Genomic DNA, 21,665 nt, shown 5'->3' on the forward strand with positions numbered 1-21,665 from the left:
TGTTTGCACCCATGAGGGGCGGCTTGAGACTTTTGCACAGAAATTACATAATGACTTACAATCATTAAAGTGTATATAACTTCTTTACAGAGGAAAATTCAAATGATGATGGAGGTTAGCAATGTCCAGATGTCAGATTTGAACTTCACAATAACAATACTGTACTGTTGAAGAAAGATGAAATGATAACCTTACTCAAAATTTATTTTTATGTGTGGTTTATGATTAATTCCCCAAAATAGAATATTTATAAAAACATGCTTTGCATAGAAAAATTCACCATGTCACAATTGCTGTCGTGATTGCCATCATTACTGTGTTTAAAAAATAATCAACGATATTATTGAAATGTTTAGGGAAAATTTAAAAAAACGAACCATCTCTGTAGCTTTGTTTGTGGTTTTTGTTTTAAAAAAATCAGATAATAAAAAATATTTTAAAGGTGTTTTACACTGATTATCAAGGGTAGCGGTGTCACCTTTTTACTGACAAGAGACGGCTTGAGGAATGTTGACATATGTTATTTCACTGTCTTTGTAGGGGGGATTACACTCTGCCTGGGCCCCCCAGTTAGAGCTCAGCCCGAAGCAGTTTTAGGTTTGGCCGACTGGGTCACAATAATTGAAAATGCATGTTTGGATGTAACCATGCACGCAAACTTTGAGTGAATCTTCACTCTCAGTCTCCCATTGGCCGTCCAGTTTGTGGCTCTGGGCACAACAGATTATGTCTACAGCGGTGGAAAGACAATAAATTTAGTGAGTACGCTGGAGAGGTTTACTTAATCAGCCCACTGGACACAGGCAAGAGGTAAGGATGAGGTGGTTTGGTGACGTACAGAAGAGGGTTGGTGGATGTTTTGACATAGGGTGCTGAAGAGAGGACTTTTATTGTGAAAGTACCTCTTCCTTTGCTGGGACCGGAAGTAACTTCTCGTTCTCATTCGCCGGAAGTGCACCGGAGTTAGTCGCAGTTCTAAATGAAAATGCCACCTTTGTAGTGTTCGGATGACACCGGGACATTAACGGTGAATTTAATCATATCTGAAATGCCTACTGGTGCTCACATCCGCCTTCCCCGTCGCTTTAATGTGGTGAGCGCGGATGAAGTCGCCAAGTTGTGCTACGAGCGTTTCAGTCAGCTTCCCCGCAGAGGGAAGCCTGAGCCGGGCAGAGAGTGGACCCTGCTGGCCGCTGTGCTCCAGATCACCCGCGGAGCTGACTCTCATTCAGGTTGTTCGGCAGGATGGACCAGTCCACTGTTCTGAAACCCCGGTTTCATTCATTTTTTCCCCATTTCTATCAAACGTCAGTGCTAAAAAGACATTTAAAGTTTTCTGAAGATGGGGAAAAAGGCTTTAAATTGTTCTAAATTATGTCCATAATGTATATTTCAGCGGACCTGTAGACACTGATATGAGTGAGGTATAGTGATGCGATATTTTTCTTTTTCCATCACAGTTGCTATGGAGGTTGTTTCTCTGGGAACTGGGACCAAATGTATTGGACAGACCGCCATGAGTCCCACAGGTGTGTGCAGATGGACGTTTTGTGTCTCAGATGCTGAAGGTGTCGATTGTGCAAACCAAATTTTGTTTTCCTTTTTAATTCAGGTGATGTACTTAACGACAGCCACGCAGAGGTCATTGCCAGGAGGGGATGTATCAGGTGTGTGTATGAACCCACCTGTGTCACTGCAGGCTGTTTGACTGTGCTGATTGCTTTATGTATATGTATGCGTTTTTATTTGCAGGTACCTGATCCAGGAGCTGCACGGGGCTGTGAGCGGTCGGGGCAGCTCTGTGTTTTGTGCAGCAGATGAGCGAGGAAAGTGGAAGCTTCGGCCCAGAGTTTCCTTCCTCCTTTTTACCAGCCACACTCCCTGTGAGTGTCAGCACACAGGACAGCGACAATAACGAATACAGTTACACACAGCAGAAAGTAGATGGAAAGAAATCAAACCAGATCTGTGTTGCTCACACAGAGAGTGGCTAGGTTATCAGCTGTAGTTACTGTGAGTTAATGTGAGGTAGTTTGGTAACTTACCCAGTTTAGATTTATTCTGTTTTTTGATTACATAACCCATTCTAGCAGAGTGTAATGAAGGTCTTTATAAATGATAACATGTAATAACTCCTGTTTGTGCCAGAGATGCAAACAAATAGCCTGAAAAGTCTTTCAGCTCTTGAGCTTTGATGCAGAGTTGATATGGCAACAGTTAAATATTCACCACTGATAACATTTAACATCCGCTTATTAAGCAGTAAACCTAAATATTAGTCAGCAGCGGCATTGTTAGCCCATAAATAATAAAGATGCATTTCTGATAAGGATTGTTAATGTTTAACTCTCCAACCTCTTTATGGTAAAATTAGTTCCATGAGATGATGAATAATTGAGGACTTGACATGATTATTCTTGTTTGTGAAGGAAGTCAGTCCAGCCTTTTCATGCAGAGAACAGGGATCATTTGTGATAAAGCACATTGCGCTATAACTGAGACCGGCACAGTTCTGTGGGAACAAAGAGAGAAAGTAATTCTCAAATCATCGTTGCTCACCTGCTTAATCATCTCTGATTTACACGAAACTTTTATGGTCCAAAGTTTGGACACCTGTAATGATTGCTGTGAAATTTCAGCTTTATATATCAAAAACTTCACAATATATGCACTATATACATATAAACAGTATTAACAGAAAAAAAGTACAATCTGGTGTAAGAAGAAAAAAGTAAATATGTATTGCACAATGGTTTATAGAGGAAAATGGGAAAAACGTTGCGGCGAAACGTTGAGAAAGCACCGAGTTTTTTAAATGGACTGACAATGAGGTGAAGTTGTTGCTGCGAGTAACGCAAAAGTACAAAGTTGCAAAAGCGAGTGAGAATTAAAGAATTTGAAGAAAAGCTCTCTGGAGCATGTACGGACTGATATTAAGCTTTAATAGGGCTGTCAAAAGTTTTCGCTGTCCACACTGCGACACATAAAGCACCGTTTTCAAATTACGCGTTTTCGAGAGCGTTTTCAAAACGCTGCATTTTCCATGAGTGAGAACGCCGTCTCAGTGTGGACGGGAGGCCAAAACGGAGAGAAAATGATGCGTTTTCAAACTAAAACGCATTAGTGTGGACGTAGCCTTACATTGTAGTATTTGTTATTAGCTGTGAGGCATTTGCAGGCGTTTTCTTTTTTGTTGTCTTTCAGACATATGCATTCTACCTTTAACCATACCTTTATCTATCTTGGCTTTAATCATGCAGAAGTGTGCCCTCATGCCATTTGTTTGTCCAATCTGAAACCAGGTGGCGACGCCTCCATCATCCCCATGACTGACAGCCAGCCTCAGCCCTGCCCTCCTGTCACATCAGTAAAGGGCCATGAACAGACTGATGGAGGAGGAGACCTGAAAAGGAAAGCAGAGGAATCCGGCGAGGAGCGAATCTCTAAGCAGCCTCATCTGGAGGAGACGGCAGAGACAAAGGAAGAGGACAGAGGAGACACAGAACAGCGTGGATCGCTGAACTTTAACAAAACATCGGAAACATCCTCACAAACCAGCAGCTCTGCAGTCTTGGCTCAAACTGATGGCACTGGCCTGCATCATCAGGTCTCAGACATTCACAGAACAGGGGCCAAGTGTGTACCGGGTGGCCCAGCTGACCCTCTGCAGCCTGGGGTGGGGTATCACAGTCCGGGCGTTCTCCGGGTAAAGCCCGGCAGAGGAGAGCCAACTCTCTCCCTCTCCTGCAGCGACAAGATGGCCCGCTGGGGGGTGCTGGGCTTCCAGGGTGCACTGCTGTCCCATTACCTACAGGAGGCGCTGTACTTCAGCACCATGGTGGTGGGAAAGTGTCCATATGACCAAGAAGTCATGCAGAGAGCTTTGGTCACAAGGTAATGCTGAACCGGCTGCTTTATATTTTTATTAGTCATGCGCTGTGAAAACTTCACCTAAACAGATACAGAGCCAGTAATCACAACTCGTGATAATAATAAACACCAAATAGAGATATTGAAGGTTTATGTAACAGTTCCAGTCATGACCAGCATGTCAAGGACCCTCCTTGATGTAAAACAACGTTAGGTTCAATTAGAGTAAGCTAAATGCAGCAGATATTAATGAAAGTGAAATGAGTGTAATGACTTCACAGTTCAGTTTGGTTTCTGCCAGAAAAACGACCTGTTTGCAAACAGTTGCCTTTCAATGAACGAAGACACGTCCTCTCCACCAACTCCTGAGAGAAAAAACTGCTAAATGGTGAACTTAATTCTTCAGCTATTTTGCCAACTATCTAAATCATTGAATTCAGGTGTTCTAGTCACTACATGTGGCCTTCAGATTAGCTCAAGAACAGTTTGCAGAGAGCTTCATGGAGTGGGTATCTATGGTGGAGTAGCTGCATCCAAGCCTTACGTCACCAAGTGCAATGCAAAGCATCGGTGCTGTAAAGCATGAGGCCACTGGACTCCAGAACAATGTTGCATGTTCATGCTACCCTGTCTGTAAATGCGACAGACAAGTCTGGGTTTGGCAGTTGCCAGGACAACGGTACCTGTCTGACTGAATTGTGCCATGTGTAAAGTTTGGTGGAGGGCGGCGGTTATGGTGTGGAGTTGTTCTGGAGGAATTGGGCTCGGCCCCTGAATGCCTCAGCACACCAAGACTGTTCCTGTTTGGGGATGGCCTCTTCCTTCTCCAACACGGCTGCGCACCAGTGCACAAAGCAAGGTGCATAGAGACATGGATGAGCTAGTTTGGTGTGGAAGAACTTGACTGGCCTGCACAGAATCCTAACCTCAGCCTGACAGAACCCCTTTGGAGCGAATTAGAGTGGAGACCGTGAGCGAAGCCTTGTTGTTTTAAGCAGAAGAGACGAGCTGTTCATCCTTTTGTCTCCTGGGAGACGAGCCTTACAGAAGATTGGATCAAAGAGTTCACATTTGGAAATTTTTTTTGGGGGTTTTCTCTACTCATTTTGTCATGTTTGATTATAAATTGAAGAGGATCTGGATTTCTGTTGTTTTCCTGCTAGATTACAGCTTCCAAAGAATTCCACTGATGTCCTGCAGCTGATAACTTTGAGCAGATTTGGATTTCCCCTGTATTCCTCTGGGATTATTTATGTCAACACGAAATAGAGATAAGTGCATCGTCTCACCTGGATGTGCTCATTATTTGGTCAATCTCTCTCAAAATCAAACAAAACCAGCACTAGCTTAGAGAAGTTTATTGGATACGTATGATTCAAGAGATTTTTTTGGCTCTAGTTCGCTCCTGCTAAATTGCTTTGGTAAAACATCCTGCATTCAAAAAGTCTAAAAGGTGGTGTTAGGTAATATATATATAATCTTAAATGCTTTTATGCTGATTATTATTGGTTTATATAAGAGAGGCCCAGACTTCAGTGTAAAACTAGGTTACAGGCTGACCAGAAACTGCATGTTTTTTGTAGAATATGAGGAACCGACAGAGTGAGACTAAGTCTAGACAGGTTGCCCTGGCAACAGACCTTAGAAAGGGGAAGTTATTGCAAGCTGCACAAGAAGTTTTAGTGCACAGGCATATTAATAAATCAGACACAGAAAAGAGGAACTGAATAGAAGAAGTTTTGTGTGTAATGAAACTGTATGTGACGTCGAGAGGTACATAAATAACCTGGCTTCCTGTTTTCTGCTTGAGACTGGCTGATGTGAGCAGGCGTTTCTGTGTGTGCTCAGTCTCCATATCCCGGGATATGTAAGATTAAAGATCATTTTTTAAAGTAAAAGACCACTTTTGAGCCGTGTCTTTTTGGCCCTAAGAATCAAAAGAACCGTTTTTAACAGTGGACACTTCCTTTTTAACCTTGTGTGAAACCTCAAAGGTAAAAATCTGCATTTAATTAGAACGTCACTCAGTGGGTTCTTACATGTTACTTTAACCTTAAAAATGAACAGATCCTTGGGGCTTAATTTTCCAAGCTACTGCATTTAAACCAGTCAGTTACCAAGTACACAGATTTAGAGGAGAGCTGCTGGTAATGGGTGTGGCTGAAGAGGAAGCGGGCTTAGCCACCCTGGCAAGCACACCTTCAGGATCAGCATCCGGAGGGCTGAGTACCAGTTTGAGCTGGGTGAGTCTCCTCCCTGGCTCCATCTAAGCTGTGTTTGCCTACTGGGTAATGCTCATGGGATTCAGAGATTAGGGCTTTTAAACAGAGCCAGTTCCAGACCTTCCTGTATTTGGGATTCCTGGTCAAAAATTCCCACTAACACACTCCTACATTCCCAGAAATGTTGAAGCTGGTATAGTTGCAAAGGGTGGGCCAGCATCATATTAAGCCCCATGGATTAAGAATGGGATGTCACTCAAGTTCATATGCACGTGAAAGCAGACGAGCAAATACTTAAGACAGCATAGTGTTCTTGTTGCAGTGTGCATGTTGGACAGGCACCAACTGGTGCTGGTTTAAAAACCACTTCCTTGGGCCGTATAACCAGGATATCTTTCCTTTATCTGCCTTCTGACAGCCTAACATCTGTAATCGGGCTAAGTGGTTACATCAAGGTAGCTGTCAGTTTGTGTGATTATCACTTATTTACACAGACAATGAACTCTTTCACCCATGAAGATAATGCATTTTGACGCCTCAGTATGCAACAATAAAGAACTGCTTTGATATCACTTTAATCATGTGGGAATTTTCTAGCTGCTAAATTCTGTGGAATTTAGTGGAACACCTGCAGCACTGCAGGTGTTAGGCAGTGAATAGTCTTCATCAAATCAGACCACACTCAATTAAATGCAGTGCTTCTGTGCTGTCAGGTGCGCCTGTGTATCGGACCTCCCTGCCGGTTTCGCCGTACGTCCGCCCGAGCTGCTCCAGGCCACGTTGGAGTTTCCTTTCAGCCAAGCCCAAACTGAGCTCCAGCACCAGGCCGGCCAGGGCCGCATCTCCCCCTGCGGGGCAGGTAGGACTGTCCACGTATTCTGCAAATTATTTGTAAGTGCCAAAAAACTAGATGTCAACACTTGACATCAACCATGGACTATCCCTAATATAGTCATCTCAAAGAAGCCACACCCACCTGCAGCTTAGACCTTCTGTTTGTGAGGATCACCCAATCGGGAAATTGCTTTAGTTCCTCCACTTGCTTTAGTGGAGGAACTGAGCATGAGATGAGAAAGGATTTCAGATCAAGAGTATCTGCTAGACTCAGGGTGTCTGCCTCGCTGCAGGCCTCTCTCAGTTTAGGTCCAGTTTGCAGCTGTCTCTTTCTGTTAATGGTATCAGTTTTTTAATAATAATAATAATAATGTATACTTTATTGATCCCCGTGGGGAAATTCCTCTCTGCATTTAACCCATTCACTCAGTGAAGCAGTTTTTACGGTTTCAATTAAAGTTTTAATTGTGTTTAAACTGCTCCAGCACTGAGCTGCAATCTCGGCGTGTATCTGAGGTTTGCTCCCTGTGTTTCAGCCATCAGCTGGTGTAACGTAACAGAGCAGCCACTAGATGTCACCGCTAACGGCTACAAACACGGAGTCACCAAGAAGGCCCTGGGAACAGCAAAAGCCAGGTAGAACCAATCCACTGTCATCATACATGAGTACCATGTGAGTTTGCTGTGTTCTCAAACATCCCGGCGTGCTTCTCTGATTTCAGGTCTCTTCTGTGCAAATCAGAGCTTTTTCATTCCTTCTTGTCTTTGGTGTCGGCCACCGATCCCTCGGCTCTCCCCGACTCTCTCAGGTAACAAACAATTGGCTCTTTCAGAAACTCGCTGCAGCTTTTGAAAACGCTCCAACGAGAGCTGCAATATTTGAAGAACAGTGCAGCTTCTCTCAGTTTGTGCAACTCTCATTCACATAAAACTACGTGCACCAATCACTAAGGAAATGTTCACATCACTGTGAAATGTTCATTACTGGAAATCGTGTTATGCAATCTGACTGTTACGCTCGTATTAAACAGGTGGGGTTGGTTTGAATTCCTCAGTCTTAGATTTCCAGCCTGCTGTGGGTTAAAATGTTGTGTGTGCACTTTTTCAGACTTGTGTGCTATGCTGCTGCTGATTGGCTTCATGTTTACTGATCACTTTATGAAGTTATCAGGTGATTTTTGATTTTTTTTGTATTAAGCTTTCGTATTAAGGCTTCATCAAGCAGTGACCTTTAGCTTGCACTGGAGCAAGTTGTAATCGAGTCTGAAGTGACTGAGCTCAGAGTTAGCAGCTTCTCCAAATCTAAGGTCATGTGGATCTCACATGCACCAGGTTAGGTGGAGAAGGGTGCTGTGTTCTGTTCCTTACCTCACTTTTGGCCATGAGTTCCGGGTAGCGGCTGGACTTCGGCAGGTTTCGGGCTCTCCTTTAGAGATGAGCTGAGGATGTGGTGTCCAGCTGTGAGGAGATTAAAGGGCCAATCCAGGACATGCTGGAGGTACTGTTTCTCTCGGCTGGTGCCTTTGTTCTGCTCTCATTTTGTTACCTGTTAAACTATGGATAAAACCACCACCGTGGTGCAGTCATGCCAGGCTGTTGCCAAATAAAGGACTGTCCAAGGCTGCTGCGGTTTCATGTTGCACTCGACAGGAATCTGTAAGGTTTTTTTCTGTGAAAATTGGTCCTTGCAGTTGAATCCCTGGCTGTGTACTTATATTAAGTCTGTCACACGGCTACTTTGTTTGCATCGTCTTTGTTTTTGGAGATCCTGTCACATAGTGTGCTGTGCTACATTTATGTGGAAGAATGGCTTCAGGATGACAGTAGGTCTCCTGAAAATGAATCTGAGAAAATGAAACTCTGATGACTAACAATGGAGGACAAAGGTCCTTGTGTTTGTCAGAAAACCTGATACGGCCCACACACAACAGACATATTGTAAACACTCAGCTCAGCACAATGACAGGACTTAATGACAAAGGTACGTCCGAGGAGGAGAAACGGCAGACGAAGGAGGAAGTTGCAGCTGAGGGAAATCAATCGTTAATCTGCCTTTTGAGAGCCAGTCCTGATCACTTTATCTACAAGATGTTCTTCTTTACTACAGTGGCTCAAGTAACCACGGTAACCAGCAGATATTTGAACAATCTGTTTCTCCTATCTAACACACAGTAATCCACTTTCTCCCTTTGAATGATGTATTTTGAATCTTTATTACAGAACTTAAACTTCAGCTCATTTTACGTGCTAACAGGTTGTAGCAGCAATCTGCACGAACAGTTTCAGCCAATGGGGTTTTTTTGTACTTCTGTAGTGGTTTAAAAGTAACTTAGAGTAATAATTTTTGCTTCTTGCTTTACATCGAGGATTTTCTTTTCTTACATGTGTCCAGGAAAGCAGAGCTGCAGACCTACTGGGACTACAAGCAGGCCTCCCAGTCGTACCAGCAGGCCTGGCAGCAGCTGCGCAGTCAGGCATTCCCTCTGTGGCCGCGCAGTGACAGAAACCTCCTCCTCTTCCACTGACAACTCACTCTCGACAGGCTTGATGACAAAGCAGCTTTGTTGTAGGAGAAACTCAGAGGTCAAGGGTCGCCCAAGGTTTGACCTTGTGAAACTCGGATTTCAAACATGCTGCAGAGAACAGAAAGGATTGCGGCACCCTTTTAATGAAAGGACAAGCTTGGCTTCTTTAATTTGCGCTGTCTTTTTCCTCTCTTCCTGTGTGTGTGTTGGCTCAGCTGGTCTGCAGTGCAGGTTTGCCTCAGCAGGACGCTCTGCGCTGTCACGCTGTTTGAAACTGTTGGTAATGCAGCACACACGATGGCTTATTTTCACAGTGCATGTCGTGGCTCCAGCTGCCAGGTGTTCTTAAAAGCGCACAGCCATTTATACCTGCACAGGAAAACACAGCCTCCAGTCTCACTCCTAGTTTGAATGCGTCCTGCACTAAAAACATGAAGATACTCCTGAAGTCCCAGACTATGTCAAAATTTGGAATCAAAGGAATTGCTTTAGTTGGTTTATCAGGTTGAACTGGCAAATTCTGGGAAAAGCTTTCTAATTTCATCGTAAGGAAACGACCAGCAGTTACTTTCTGGCAGTGGTTTGAACCCTGCAAAAACGTTTTCGCACCAGTTTGTTAACTCGGCCTGTGTAGGACACATTGTTGTGAAGAAAAAGGTAAAGCTGCACATTTCTGCACAAACAGTTAGGTCGTTCATTCAGGACCACGGTGCAGGGACAGAGGATCAGTTCAGTTGGTGATGTGGCTCAGCTGATTCCTGCTATTTCCTCTCTGCTAATGACAAACAGCACATGGTGGCTTATGTCCAGGATGCCCTCAATTTTCTCATTCTCATTCTTCAGCGATTTTGAGCTGTTTTCGTCACATCCATCGTAGAGATGCAGAGAACTGGGCTGCAGACATCTGATTACATCAGTGCAAGCTCGTCTGTAGCTCAGGGGAAAAATAACCACAGGTCGTGGCATATGGCTGCCTCTCCCTGCACCTGGTTTCTTCCTGGTAAAAGAGAGTTTTTCCTTCCCACTGTCACCAAGTGCTTGCTCATAGAAAGCTGTGTGTTTTCTCTGTATTATTATAGAGTCTTTACCTTTCAATATAAAGCACCTCATTGTGTTTTGTGTGCTGTATTAATAAAATTGAATTAAATTCTTTATATTGTTTTTTTAAATATATGGATAGTTGCATAAATAAACCTGAGGTTAATGCAAGTTTTCGGTTGGATTTTTTTTCCCTTGGCATGAGGGGATTCATTGTAGTTCTTTTCCATTAGAGAGAAAGCTGATGTTTCCAGAACTGCACAATTCAATAATCAGATGAATAAAAGCACTACAAGCCAAGGGAAAACAATATCAATCATATTTTAGATTCAAGAGAATCTTTTAACAGCTTCATAATTTTAGTCTGTGAGCGTTGGACTAATACAGAAAAAGCAGAGTTTTATATTTGAAGTATTGATTCAGCCCATGAGGTCCGATTAAACAGACCTTACAGGAAAACTGAACCAGGGGCAAACGCTCACTTCTTTAGACACACCTTGACCCCTTTTGCCTTCAGAGGTGCCTTAATTCTGTGTGGCATTAATTCGACAAGGTGCTGGAAACATTTCCTGAAGAAAACCACCCACAGTCACTTAAATCACCCATTCTGATGCCCAGATTAAACTTCAACGGGTCATCTTGACCCTAAATGCACAGTTTCTGCCACGTGAGTGGCTGATTAAGCCAGTAAATGTATCTGGCAGTAGTTAGACTTTAAAGGGTCCATGGCCACGGCCGACTTCGATATCACTGAACCTGAAGAACATGAATATCTGTCACAGATAATGTGGCACACAGTATTTGACAAATATTAGGATAATTTATTTATAAACTCTGACTCAGTAGATTAATGATCACTTCTGTGTATCTATGTGTGAATCTATTCCACTGTGATGTTTCCCAGTTGGAGCTTCGACTTCCAGAGATGCTCCAAATGATTTCAAGAGAATAACTCATGTTATCAGCAAAGACTATGGATTTATTAGAAAGACCAGGGGCTTGAGGGAAATAAATGAGGTGATGCATTTTAAGAGCAACAGTATTTAAAACTGTCCCCTTTAAAAAGAAGTGAGCTTGAACTCTGCTGTAAAGGCGTCGGATTGAAAACTTCATGCTTTTCCAGTAGATTAAGTCTGAAAGGTGAGGGCTAATGAAGTTAATCTACGTTGATGCATTATAAGACATAAAGTATAAAAAAAACTAGGAAATGTCAGCTTTTGCTGCATGGAGCATTTTTGTGTTACATCTTTTTACAAGCCTGTCAACACGATCAGTGCTCATCATTAAATCTCTAGGTTTTTATTAAAGTGGACGATTCTGCCTTTAATTGTGCGCCTCTTCCTCGGACCCCCTTACATCATCATGTAGTGTTTATGTGTATGAAGCATTAAAAATAGGGACACAGCTGTGAAACTCTACAGTGCAACCACCAAGTCAAAGACCACACCGTAAATTTTACATTAGTTTTTATTGGTCAGGTCTTCCAGCTACCTTCCCTTTATCAGATATCTAAAATTTATTTATGTCTTTAAGATATGTTTTATATTCATACAACACTGATGAAATAAGAATTACCAATGCATATTACACAACATCAGACAGTGAACCAGCTTTGTGGAGCGCAGACATGAAAACTGCAACGAGGTCAAATGATGGGTGGAAACCAGCACCAGAAACTACAGGTGCAACTAAAAGTTCAGCCTCAGAGTCATCCATAGACGCTCTGCAGTGGACGGACAGGTGTAACTTTCAGGTGTGCAAAATGAAGCCAGTGCGAGTCTTAAACCTGCCAGCAGGAGGCATCTCCTCCGGCCATAAGTCTGTGTGTATGAAACGTCATCCTTTGGCTCCATTGGTCTTTGAATTTGTTAAACTTTTTAAATACAAGTTTATTATCTCAGTTACAAGCTTGAAGTCATATTGAATGCAACGTGAGAGCTGAGAGATGAAAAGGCTGTGAATGCTTTGCAGACAAACAACACTTTACTTGAAGTTAATGACAAAGCACGGCGCGTCATTTCTAAACGCAGGTTTCGCTCCAGCCATGTTTGCAAGCCTATAAAGCCAAAAATAGAGTGGGACCTCCGTGTTTATTAACCCGATAGTTCTCCCGTTGTTTTAAAATTCATATTTAAATCTCATGACACATTCAGAAAAGATTCTGTTGAATTGTAAGTTTTTCAATCACTTTATGGTGATTGTTTTGTCACATTTTTCATTTTTTAATGCTGTTTTTTTTTTATCCTTGCCCCTATAAATATAGTTTTACTTACTTAATTACTTTTTTTAAGTAAAGACCTGAATACATCCTTCAGCCCTGGTTTTAAGTGTGTTTTCTGAGTAGCCAAGACGTTTCCGTTTTAATGACGATTTCATCCTTTCGGCTCTTTACTGTCCATTTTTTGAGCTCCCTAAAGTGAAATGGTGCAATGCACTGAAGTGTAAATCCCAGTTATCACAGCTCATTAATAACACAAAAGACACAGCAGGACTCGCGCAAAACAATTTAATTACAGATCTGTGAATATTCAATTCCCAATCACATTTCATGAGGGATGAGGTTTCCCAGAAATAAAAATCGCAAATAAATAGCGAGCTCTTTATTATTGTGGTTAATGAGCCCATAATTAAATGTTAAACAGGATTTAAACATAAACGTTCACACGAGTTTAATACAATTCAAATAGCTTTACTTTTTAATTAAATGTCACATAAGGACTCGACTGCACCCCAAGACACAGGTAGTAAAAATAAAACACTGAATGCTAAAATTTAAATATTGGATTAGAAAAAGAAAAAGGAGAGAAGTTCACCCACAGCTGTGAACTGCAGTCACCTCCCGGCCGCTCACGCTTGCGCACGCTGGCTAAGACGGTAACGCGACACTCCGGTCATCCATGTTGCACGGTGACAGACCAGCACATGTGCAAATCTGAGTGTGCAGTGACAACAAAGTTGGCAGGAACATGAAACTCTCAGTGCTAAATATACACCGCAGCTGAGTGTGAGCAGCTTTAATTTCCCGCTCAACCATAAATCGATGGTTTTTCAACGTGATTGTTGTCACCTTGTCAACTATAAATAGATCAACAACCAACGATGACAGAACAACAGTGAATCAATGTTATTTCAATGTCAGTGTCAGGTTTCATCGGTATTTCAATGTTGTTTCAACATTGGTTTTGTGTTGACATTTCCATCCTGACGATTCTGACGGTTCAGAATGAAAATCAACATCTGTTCAGTGTCTCCTTGCTATCTGGGTGCGGTCAATATGTTTGACTTGTACCATTACATCATTTATATTTAGCTAAACTCATTCACAGGTTATTATGAATCAGGGGGAATCAGAAGACTGTTGGAATATTTTATTAGTGCTGTCAGTGTAATATTCATAGAATAACTCCCACTGAACATTTCAGAACTTAATGGGTTTGAACAGAAATGTTACATTTTTAAAAGTTCAGTGAATTAATAATAATAAATAACGAGGCTTCGGTTGTTTGTGTCTCTAAATTGAGGAAATATTCATTAAGGTTTTATTAATTACAAGGTTGTTTTGTCATTAATTGTATTTTGTTTATATGTTGTTGTTTTTTCTGACGGTATTTTAAAACTTCAAGTAAAGTGTTGGATTTTTTGAAGCAGTTCAATGAATTCGTGTTTATCCAGCACAACATCCTGTGCCGAGAGACTACCGTCGGGCTGGAGCAGTCTCGGTAACATCCCGAGGAGTGGCGCCGGCTAACATTCACGTGCTTATGATCAACCTTCAAGCCTATCCTGGGCCTTCTAACGAGTATCTTTTGTCTTGTGGTGAACATTTCATACATGATATGATGAGCAATACAAAGAATGCGGGTAAGTATTCTAGTCACAGGATTACTGCGTCTCTTTCTCACTTCCACTGAACATAAATATCTGTGACAACAAATAAAATGGAGCATGACTGTGTCACATAATGATTGGTTTGTGCATGTGTGTGTGTGTGTGTGTGTGTGTTTATTAACAGTGCCAGGATGATGAATGGTATCTGAAGTGGCTTTAATGTACATGACTGTTATTCAGATTCGCGGCAGTGTTAAAGATAATTCTCTCAGTAACTGGCCTTGAAATGGAGATCATGATAAAGTTCAGCGTTTGTTTGTTTGTTTTTTACATCATCCAAGCATCTGGGGAAAAAAGTTTGTTTATTGTAGCAAACTCGCATCATAAATGAGCAGTTTTAAGTATCAAAAGCTGATCAGAAATGCGAGTGCCAAATGTGTAGGTGCGTTACCTGTGTAACACATGTAAAGGCCAATTTCTGAAGCACTATGCACCAGTATATGTTAAGCCCTAATGTGTCGGTGTGTTTGGGGTTTTGTGTGTGTGTGTGTGTGCAAGCGTGTGAGAGAGAAACTAGTAATCAGTTATGCATTAACCCTGTGCTGTATAAAAGGCCTTGTAACCAAAGGTGTTTTCTCCGCTGTAGGCCACGTACAGAAAGCCGTCCTCGTCCTTCTCCTTGTCGTACAGCTGGCCCATCGTCAGACTGAAACACAGTAAAAACCGAATAGTTAGATGATGCACAAAACAGAGTCAGTCATGTCTACAGGCTTTACCTAAAGACAGATTCGACACCATTGCATTACTGCGCCGAGTGTTTATGCCACCTTCATCTTTTTGTTTTGAGAGGTCATGAGTGTGAGCTTCTGAATAACATGCTGGAAGACGGCTATCGGATATCCTGGTTTCTGACTCATATCATGACCATAATTATTAAATTAAATTTAGGTTTTACTCAGTATCACTTCAAACTACTTTGAGTTAGCCCATTAAGTAATCAGGAACGTGAAGTCGCAGAGCAAAGAACCTCAGGAGTCGCCCCCTGCTGGCAATTAAAACAAATGCATATTGTGGAATAGATTCACTTTTAGGCCAACACCGTATAAAAAAAGGCCTGGGCAACAAACACATTACACCGACAGAAGCTCCTCGGCCTTGGAAACCCGTATCATTAAGCTCCTGGTGCACAGTTAATGTGCTGATGCCACAGGACTGAAATTCAATGAGACTGAAAACCGGATTCAGAAGCTGAGCCTGAGGTGTGGCCCAATACTAGCTATGTGCATTCTTTATATACAGTGCACAGATATATCAAAATCCTTCTTGAAGCAACTCTCACCACTCTATAGTGACCTTGGTAATTCCACCCAGCAGTTATTTGGGCAGCTCCACCCTTTAAATGGAGGAACAGATATAAAAGTAATTTGAAACTGTAATCTAAGTACCAGGATTTAACTGCATGTACTGAGATTTTGTAGACACAAGTTGATATGTGATGATAACTTGTCTGTGGTTTTGGGCATTTGACAATCATTCTAGCAAATGTTCCTCCTCAGGGTTCATGCGGGAGATCTGTGGATAGACCCACTGCCAACCCAAAAGGGCAAACCTGCTATGGGCTAGCCTAGTTTAACCCTCAAGGCCCAGATCGTGGTTTTCTGTGGGGAACCAATGATGGGTTTGCCTGCAGAAAACCTGCACTTTTCACACTGTTCAAAGTTAAACTGCAGAAGCAGAACTGCAGACCGTGTGCCTTTAAAAGTAAAAGTTAGCTGCAGCGTTTACTTTAAAGGTGGGAACTGCGTCGATTTTACAACAACAACAACTAGTAATTACTGAGAATTACCTGGGAAATCTGCCAACCAGTCTAGCATTGCACATTTCCTTAGCAACCAGTGGTTATGTCATGTCAAATATGACAAAGACCTGAGCAATGTTAAGCCCTACTGTGTCGGTGTGTCTAAATTTCATTAGACTCACTGTCAAATCTGATAAAAACTACAGGCCGTCTGTTTAATACCTTCAATGGGAGCGTGAGGTTGAGAGCTCAGCGATTACAGCCAGATGCATGTTTTTGCAACATGAACATGAACATTCCTCACAACAGCTGATTTACGTGTGGAATAAATTCCTCATAAAAAATGAATTTAAGTTTTAAAAATAAAAAAGAGCCGCTAGTGGTTCTTCCTTCTGGTTCCATTTATCAAAGCTGTGGACTGTAGGAGCTGTGCTTCTGAAACATCTTTGACATCCTCTTGCTAAACAACTACTTGGAGCAACCACATCAGTAGAGACGATGCCAAAAAACGTTGTCCCAGAGCCAGTCTTTTTTGTGGAACTGGTTCTAGATTTGGCTCCAGCATTATTGCTTTGTTAGTGAAGAGGTGGCATACGTGCTGTGGCTAGACTTTAATAAGGAGAGCAGTATCAGCGCGCTACAAAGCACTCAGAAGCAGATTCCTTTGATAAGCCGCCTCTCTCTGATCCCATCCCGTCCCGCCTCCACCAGTCAGAGCAGATGGCTGCACCTACTTGTTTCTGATGGACACTTCTTCCTGTTAACAGGGAGTTTGCCCTCCCCACTTTTGTCAACTGCTTCCTGATAGGGTCCCTTGTGATTGCTGGGGTTTCTTTCTAATAATGCAGGGTTTTAGCCTCACAATATGAAGCACAATGAAGTGACTTTTGTTAGAAATTGGTGCTATATAAGTAAAACCGGATTTAATTGAATAAACGACGAATAGATGAGAGACTTTCATGCTGCCTTATGAAAGAAAGTACAGGAGCATAAAGAGCATAAAACAGCTTCTTCCCATCGACCATCAGGCTACTCAACACTCACACCTAGAAAACTGCTGATCCCTGTGCAATATCTACCTTAAGTGCAAAGCACTATAGTAAAAATAATATATGGTGGAGAGTGATGTGTCATGATTTATAAGATGAATCATCATGAACATAATTCAATGACCACTAACAATTACGGTGGACAATAACACGTCCACGTTAAGTTGCGCTGATGAACTGAATTATTTAACATTAGCTTCACCACTACGTGAGCTACCTGGATATTCTTTGCCTCTCTGAAAGGACTGTGACAGCGAGCTCTGTCTGTCTGGGTCAATTTGAGGAATTTACATACACATTACCTCCTCTCTTCATTTCTTGTGCTTTTTCATGGTCTTTTATGGTTGATGGTGTAGCCACAGAAGAGAATTTTCTTCGAATACATACAGTATCACTGTTTTTAGTATTTACAGCTGTTTAGTGCCGGTAGGACACGTGACCCAAGGGCAACTAAACACAGGACAGCAAAGTGTCCAAAGAGGAGCAGTGTTTACACAGACATGACTTCTTTCTGGTGAATGGGAGCAACGCACAGAACTTAGAGGAGAGAAACAAAGTATCGATGCTATCGCACTAATATTGCTCCAATACCAATACCAGCGCTAGTATCGATACTACCGATATTTGGATCGATCCACCCTTGACGCCCCCACCCCTTCTATAATATTCACCTACCTCTATTATTTCCATCTATTCCACTGTTTACCCATACCATTGATAAAGCTGCTAACATTAGGATTAGCCCCTATGTACTTGGTGTTTTAAATTATGATAATATATTACTCTTTTATTCTTGTTCATGTTTGTCTGTATACACCAAGTTCAGCTGTGCTTCCAGTTTCTTTGTTTACTTAACCTTACAACAACCATGAAGCTTATTCCATCTTAAAACTGGTGAAAGTTTTGATTGAGGTGAAAGTGTAGCTTCAGACTCAAATGGAGCTGGATAAGAAATACTTCTACATACGATCCTGCTCATCAGTTACACAAGATGAATGGTTAAACACATTTTAGGTAACACACAGTGCGCACATTACAGCTTTGATAACGTCAGGCTGTTGATCCAGGGTAAAATGTGGCTAACAGATTTTAAACATATTTATTTTTATGTATTTATTGCAGAAATTTTGCTGTAACTATGTAATGAATTCTGGCGATATGGCCAAAAACCACTAAACTCGAATCAGTTAATTCTTGGTTCCCAGGAGACATCTGAGTGAGGAGAACAGATGCTAAAAAAATCAACGTAACTCACATTTCTTTCTTAAGCTACAACTACAGAGTACAATTCATGCAATTCAAAGTAAATATTAACAATATACAGCATAAATATTTATTTCAAAGGTATTGTTAAACTCAAAAAAAGTTCAAATCATCTAACACATTTACATTCAATAAAATTATCGAGAAGAATGAGTTGGCACAAGGTTTTTTGGTCTCTGTGGTGCACACTCATGAGTTTGACCTTTAAATCTACTGACTTGCTGCAGAACGCAGCGCACTCTCACCTGGACTGGGGGACCGTTTTGTCAACGAAGAGGAAGATGGCTTTCTCTGAAGGCAGCTGGATGCGTTTCCTGATGATCCACATGAACTGGGCCACAGTGATGTCAGAGGGCACCAGGTACTTCCTCTTATCTATGTCCACTATCTGAGAGCCAGAAACCTTCTCCACTATCACCTGGAGTGCACACATTAACAGACAAATGCATTCTTACACACTGTGGTCATGCTGTGTGTGGGCCACAAATCTCCCAATACTGTAGCAAACACCTGCACTCCCTATCTGAAAGCTTCTGGCTGACCATTAAGCTTAGCCTTACAATAATGTCTGTGAGTGAAGTTGTAAGAACATATGTCACCAGTAAGCCCTCAGCAGCAAGGTACTTGTAAGGTTTTAAGGTGCGTCACAATCCATGGCTGATAGTCCTTCTTCTATCCACGCATGTTTTTATTGCATTTGCAATTTTCACTGGCTGAATGCAACACCAAACGTCACAGAGCCATAACTGTGGCCCATCCCAGCTGCCATAGTGCGAGAGGTAGAGTGTGCCCAGGTTGTCGCTGCGTCTGTGACGCACAACATCATTAAAGGATTCAGACAAAGGAGGGAAAATCCCACTGCACAAGGGACAAGGCTGAAAACTAATTTTAAATTTTGATCTCTGGGGTCCTCATGTTCTACTGCATTAGAGACAGACATTGCTCTCTATAGTAATCACTGCATGGGCTTAGGAATACATTAGTAAACCATGGTCAATGGAAAAAATAGACAAACTGAACAGACCTAGGCACTCTGCTGGGGCCTAACTTAATTAAGACAGACTGAGGAGAAATGGAAAGTTGTCCTGTGGTCATTTTCTGCCCGGATAGGCAGAAGAAAATGGATGGTGGTCTGGTCAATCAGAATCTCAAATTCTTTATGGAAACCGTGAATGTTGCATCCTCCAGGCTAAAGATGAGAAGGACCATCCTTCTTGCTACGGGCCTACAGCTCTGCTTATTTAAACAATGCCAGAGGACTGCACATTTACCCAATCCTGATGTGAATTTAGCAGGTTTTGGGTGACTGCCCTCCCCCACAACTCACCGGTACTCTGTCAGGATATTTGTTGCGTATTTTGGCTGACTCCACACATCGGTGCTCTGAAGGAGAGACAGGAAACAAACAGGAAGTCAGAGATTAAAGGGCTGAGCGAGGCCTCTTGGGATTCCTCTGGCCTTTCAAGCCAAGGCTAGTCAGATATATCGGCTCAAATGCACATTCAAGCACAGCATTAAGGTTGACTGCAGTTTACGCAGACAGAGCGGCGGATGCCTTCTAACATCAACTCACAGTGTGATCATGTGTGTTAAAGTGGACACTTAAAGGCATTACTGTCACAGATCAGTAGTAAGTCACATCAGCAGCTTTTATTAAGTGATTATTATATCAGGAGGAGGAAAGAGCATCTATTGGAGGAAAGACTGCCTGCAGCAGGGAAAACAATGAACAGAGGTCAGAGAGGATGAGGTGATGGGTGAGAAGATGTGTGCTTCATTTAGGTGCACACTTTCATTAGCCCAGTTAAGAGGCCTACTTTTGCTGTGTGTTTCTTTAAAAAGGAACTTCGAGATTATCTGAAGAGAGTATGGAGACAAAGGCTGAGGAGCAAAGCCGTTCCAGCAATCTAAATTTGGAGAGAACTTTACACCAAACTCAGTTCCAAATTCTGGCACATTATTAATAAACATAATAACACTTACACTGTTTGTGTTAGGTGTTACCAGCTCTGAATCACTGAGGAAGCCCTCTTCAGTACCCATTTAAGTTATAAGGCCTAGTTAAATAGACCCTGGAGGGGGTTACCCAGCAGCATGAACCAACACAAAAAGTTGTAGCCCTACTGCATACAGCCGAATTTGCCACAACAGTCCCTGACAGCCCTTAATCATGTTATTACCACAGGGTTTTAAGTAGTGATTACATATAGGCAAAGCAACATTAAATTGTGGGATTTTTAAATGCATTTTGGTTAAGAACATGCATGCAGTGGAAAAACACATTTCGGGGTAGGATTGATTGGATGCATCAGGGATATGAAAGGTGAGCCGGATTTTGACAGCGGTCATAACACTTGCAAGAATAATCTTAGCATTAGTTGCTAGCCATGCAGCATCAGCCATCATGGATTTATATGCTGAGGCAAGCAATACATTTCTACACCTATATGGGATGAGATGGCAACAATGGATGCGGAGAAAAAGACAGAACGGAGGGTGCGTGACATGACAAGATCTCTCGTTTCATAACAATCCAAACCCCTTTACCGAGGGAATGGTCCTCTTTAAACATCCATTTCATCTTTGCTGGATCCCCGCACTGACGCGTGACGGCAGGGTCGAAAGGCGGGCTTCTGAATCTGCGGATAATGTCCAAAAATCCAGACAAAAGCGGTCAAAACAAAACGTCAACAACCCCGCTGAGCCAGGAGCTTTCAGCTGTCCGTCTATCAGGGAGGTGACGTCACTGTCTGACACAGGGGAGGTGCTGATGGTTTTGGTGCTGCCTTCAAGTGCTCTCAGTCCAGCTACGAATGCAAGGGTGTCAACCATAAGGTCCGGGGGCCATCTTCGGCCGGGCAAAGAGTGTAATCAGGCACATTGGGGGGTTTTGGAAAATGTGAAAGATGACAAATATTGGACTTTTAACTGTATTTTCATACCTTTTACAGCTTTTCCCACCTCATAGCCATTCATAACAAAGTAATTAAGTAACAAATAAGCAATTAAATGATGCTCTACTAGAGCAATTTATTGATTTGCAAAAAGTCCACAGACAAAAAATTTAAAAAAAAAATTAACAACTAAAACTTTCTGTTATATAATTACAGAACAGTCTGGGCAATGAGATAGCAGAATTGCTTCTCTAATTTTACACATGTATTTTTTTTTTTTTACAATATAAGCCCAGAATCATTAAGGCTGGTGTTACTTTTTCACTAACTACAGTACAAAAACG

The 21,665-nt window shown here is 42.1% G+C and overlaps 2 protein-coding genes across 2 annotated transcripts; one reads left to right on the top strand and one right to left on the bottom strand.

Moving 5' to 3' along the window:
- The first annotated feature begins 931 nt into the window (after window positions 1-931).
- Window positions 932-10,571, top strand: adat1 (adenosine deaminase tRNA specific 1). The gene is made up of 9 exons (XM_080875824.1): window positions 932-1,232; window positions 1,461-1,529; window positions 1,613-1,667; window positions 1,753-1,883; window positions 3,303-3,894; window positions 6,806-6,951; window positions 7,463-7,562; window positions 7,649-7,735; window positions 9,319-10,571. The coding sequence occupies exons 1-9, from the start codon at window positions 1,049-1,051 to the stop codon at window positions 9,449-9,451; spliced, it is 1,497 nt and encodes a 498-aa protein (XP_080731950.1). The 5' UTR covers window positions 932-1,048; the 3' UTR covers window positions 9,452-10,571.
- Window positions 10,572-11,970: 1,399 nt separating this feature from the next.
- Window positions 11,971-21,182, bottom strand: gabarapl2 (GABA(A) receptor-associated protein like 2). The gene is made up of 4 exons (XM_080875825.1): window positions 20,975-21,182; window positions 19,755-19,810; window positions 18,673-18,845; window positions 11,971-15,023 (listed from the first exon to the last, which is right to left on the bottom strand). The coding sequence occupies exons 1-4, from the start codon at window positions 21,006-21,008 to the stop codon at window positions 14,909-14,911; spliced, it is 378 nt and encodes a 125-aa protein (XP_080731951.1). The 5' UTR covers window positions 21,009-21,182; the 3' UTR covers window positions 11,971-14,908.
- Window positions 21,183-21,665: the final 483 nt, after the last annotated feature.

Source organism: Rhamphochromis sp. 'chilingali' (assembly GCF_963969265.1).
Source record: "Rhamphochromis sp. 'chilingali' genome assembly, chromosome: 2".
NCBI lineage: Eukaryota > Metazoa > Chordata > Actinopteri > Cichliformes > Cichlidae > Rhamphochromis > Rhamphochromis sp. 'chilingali'.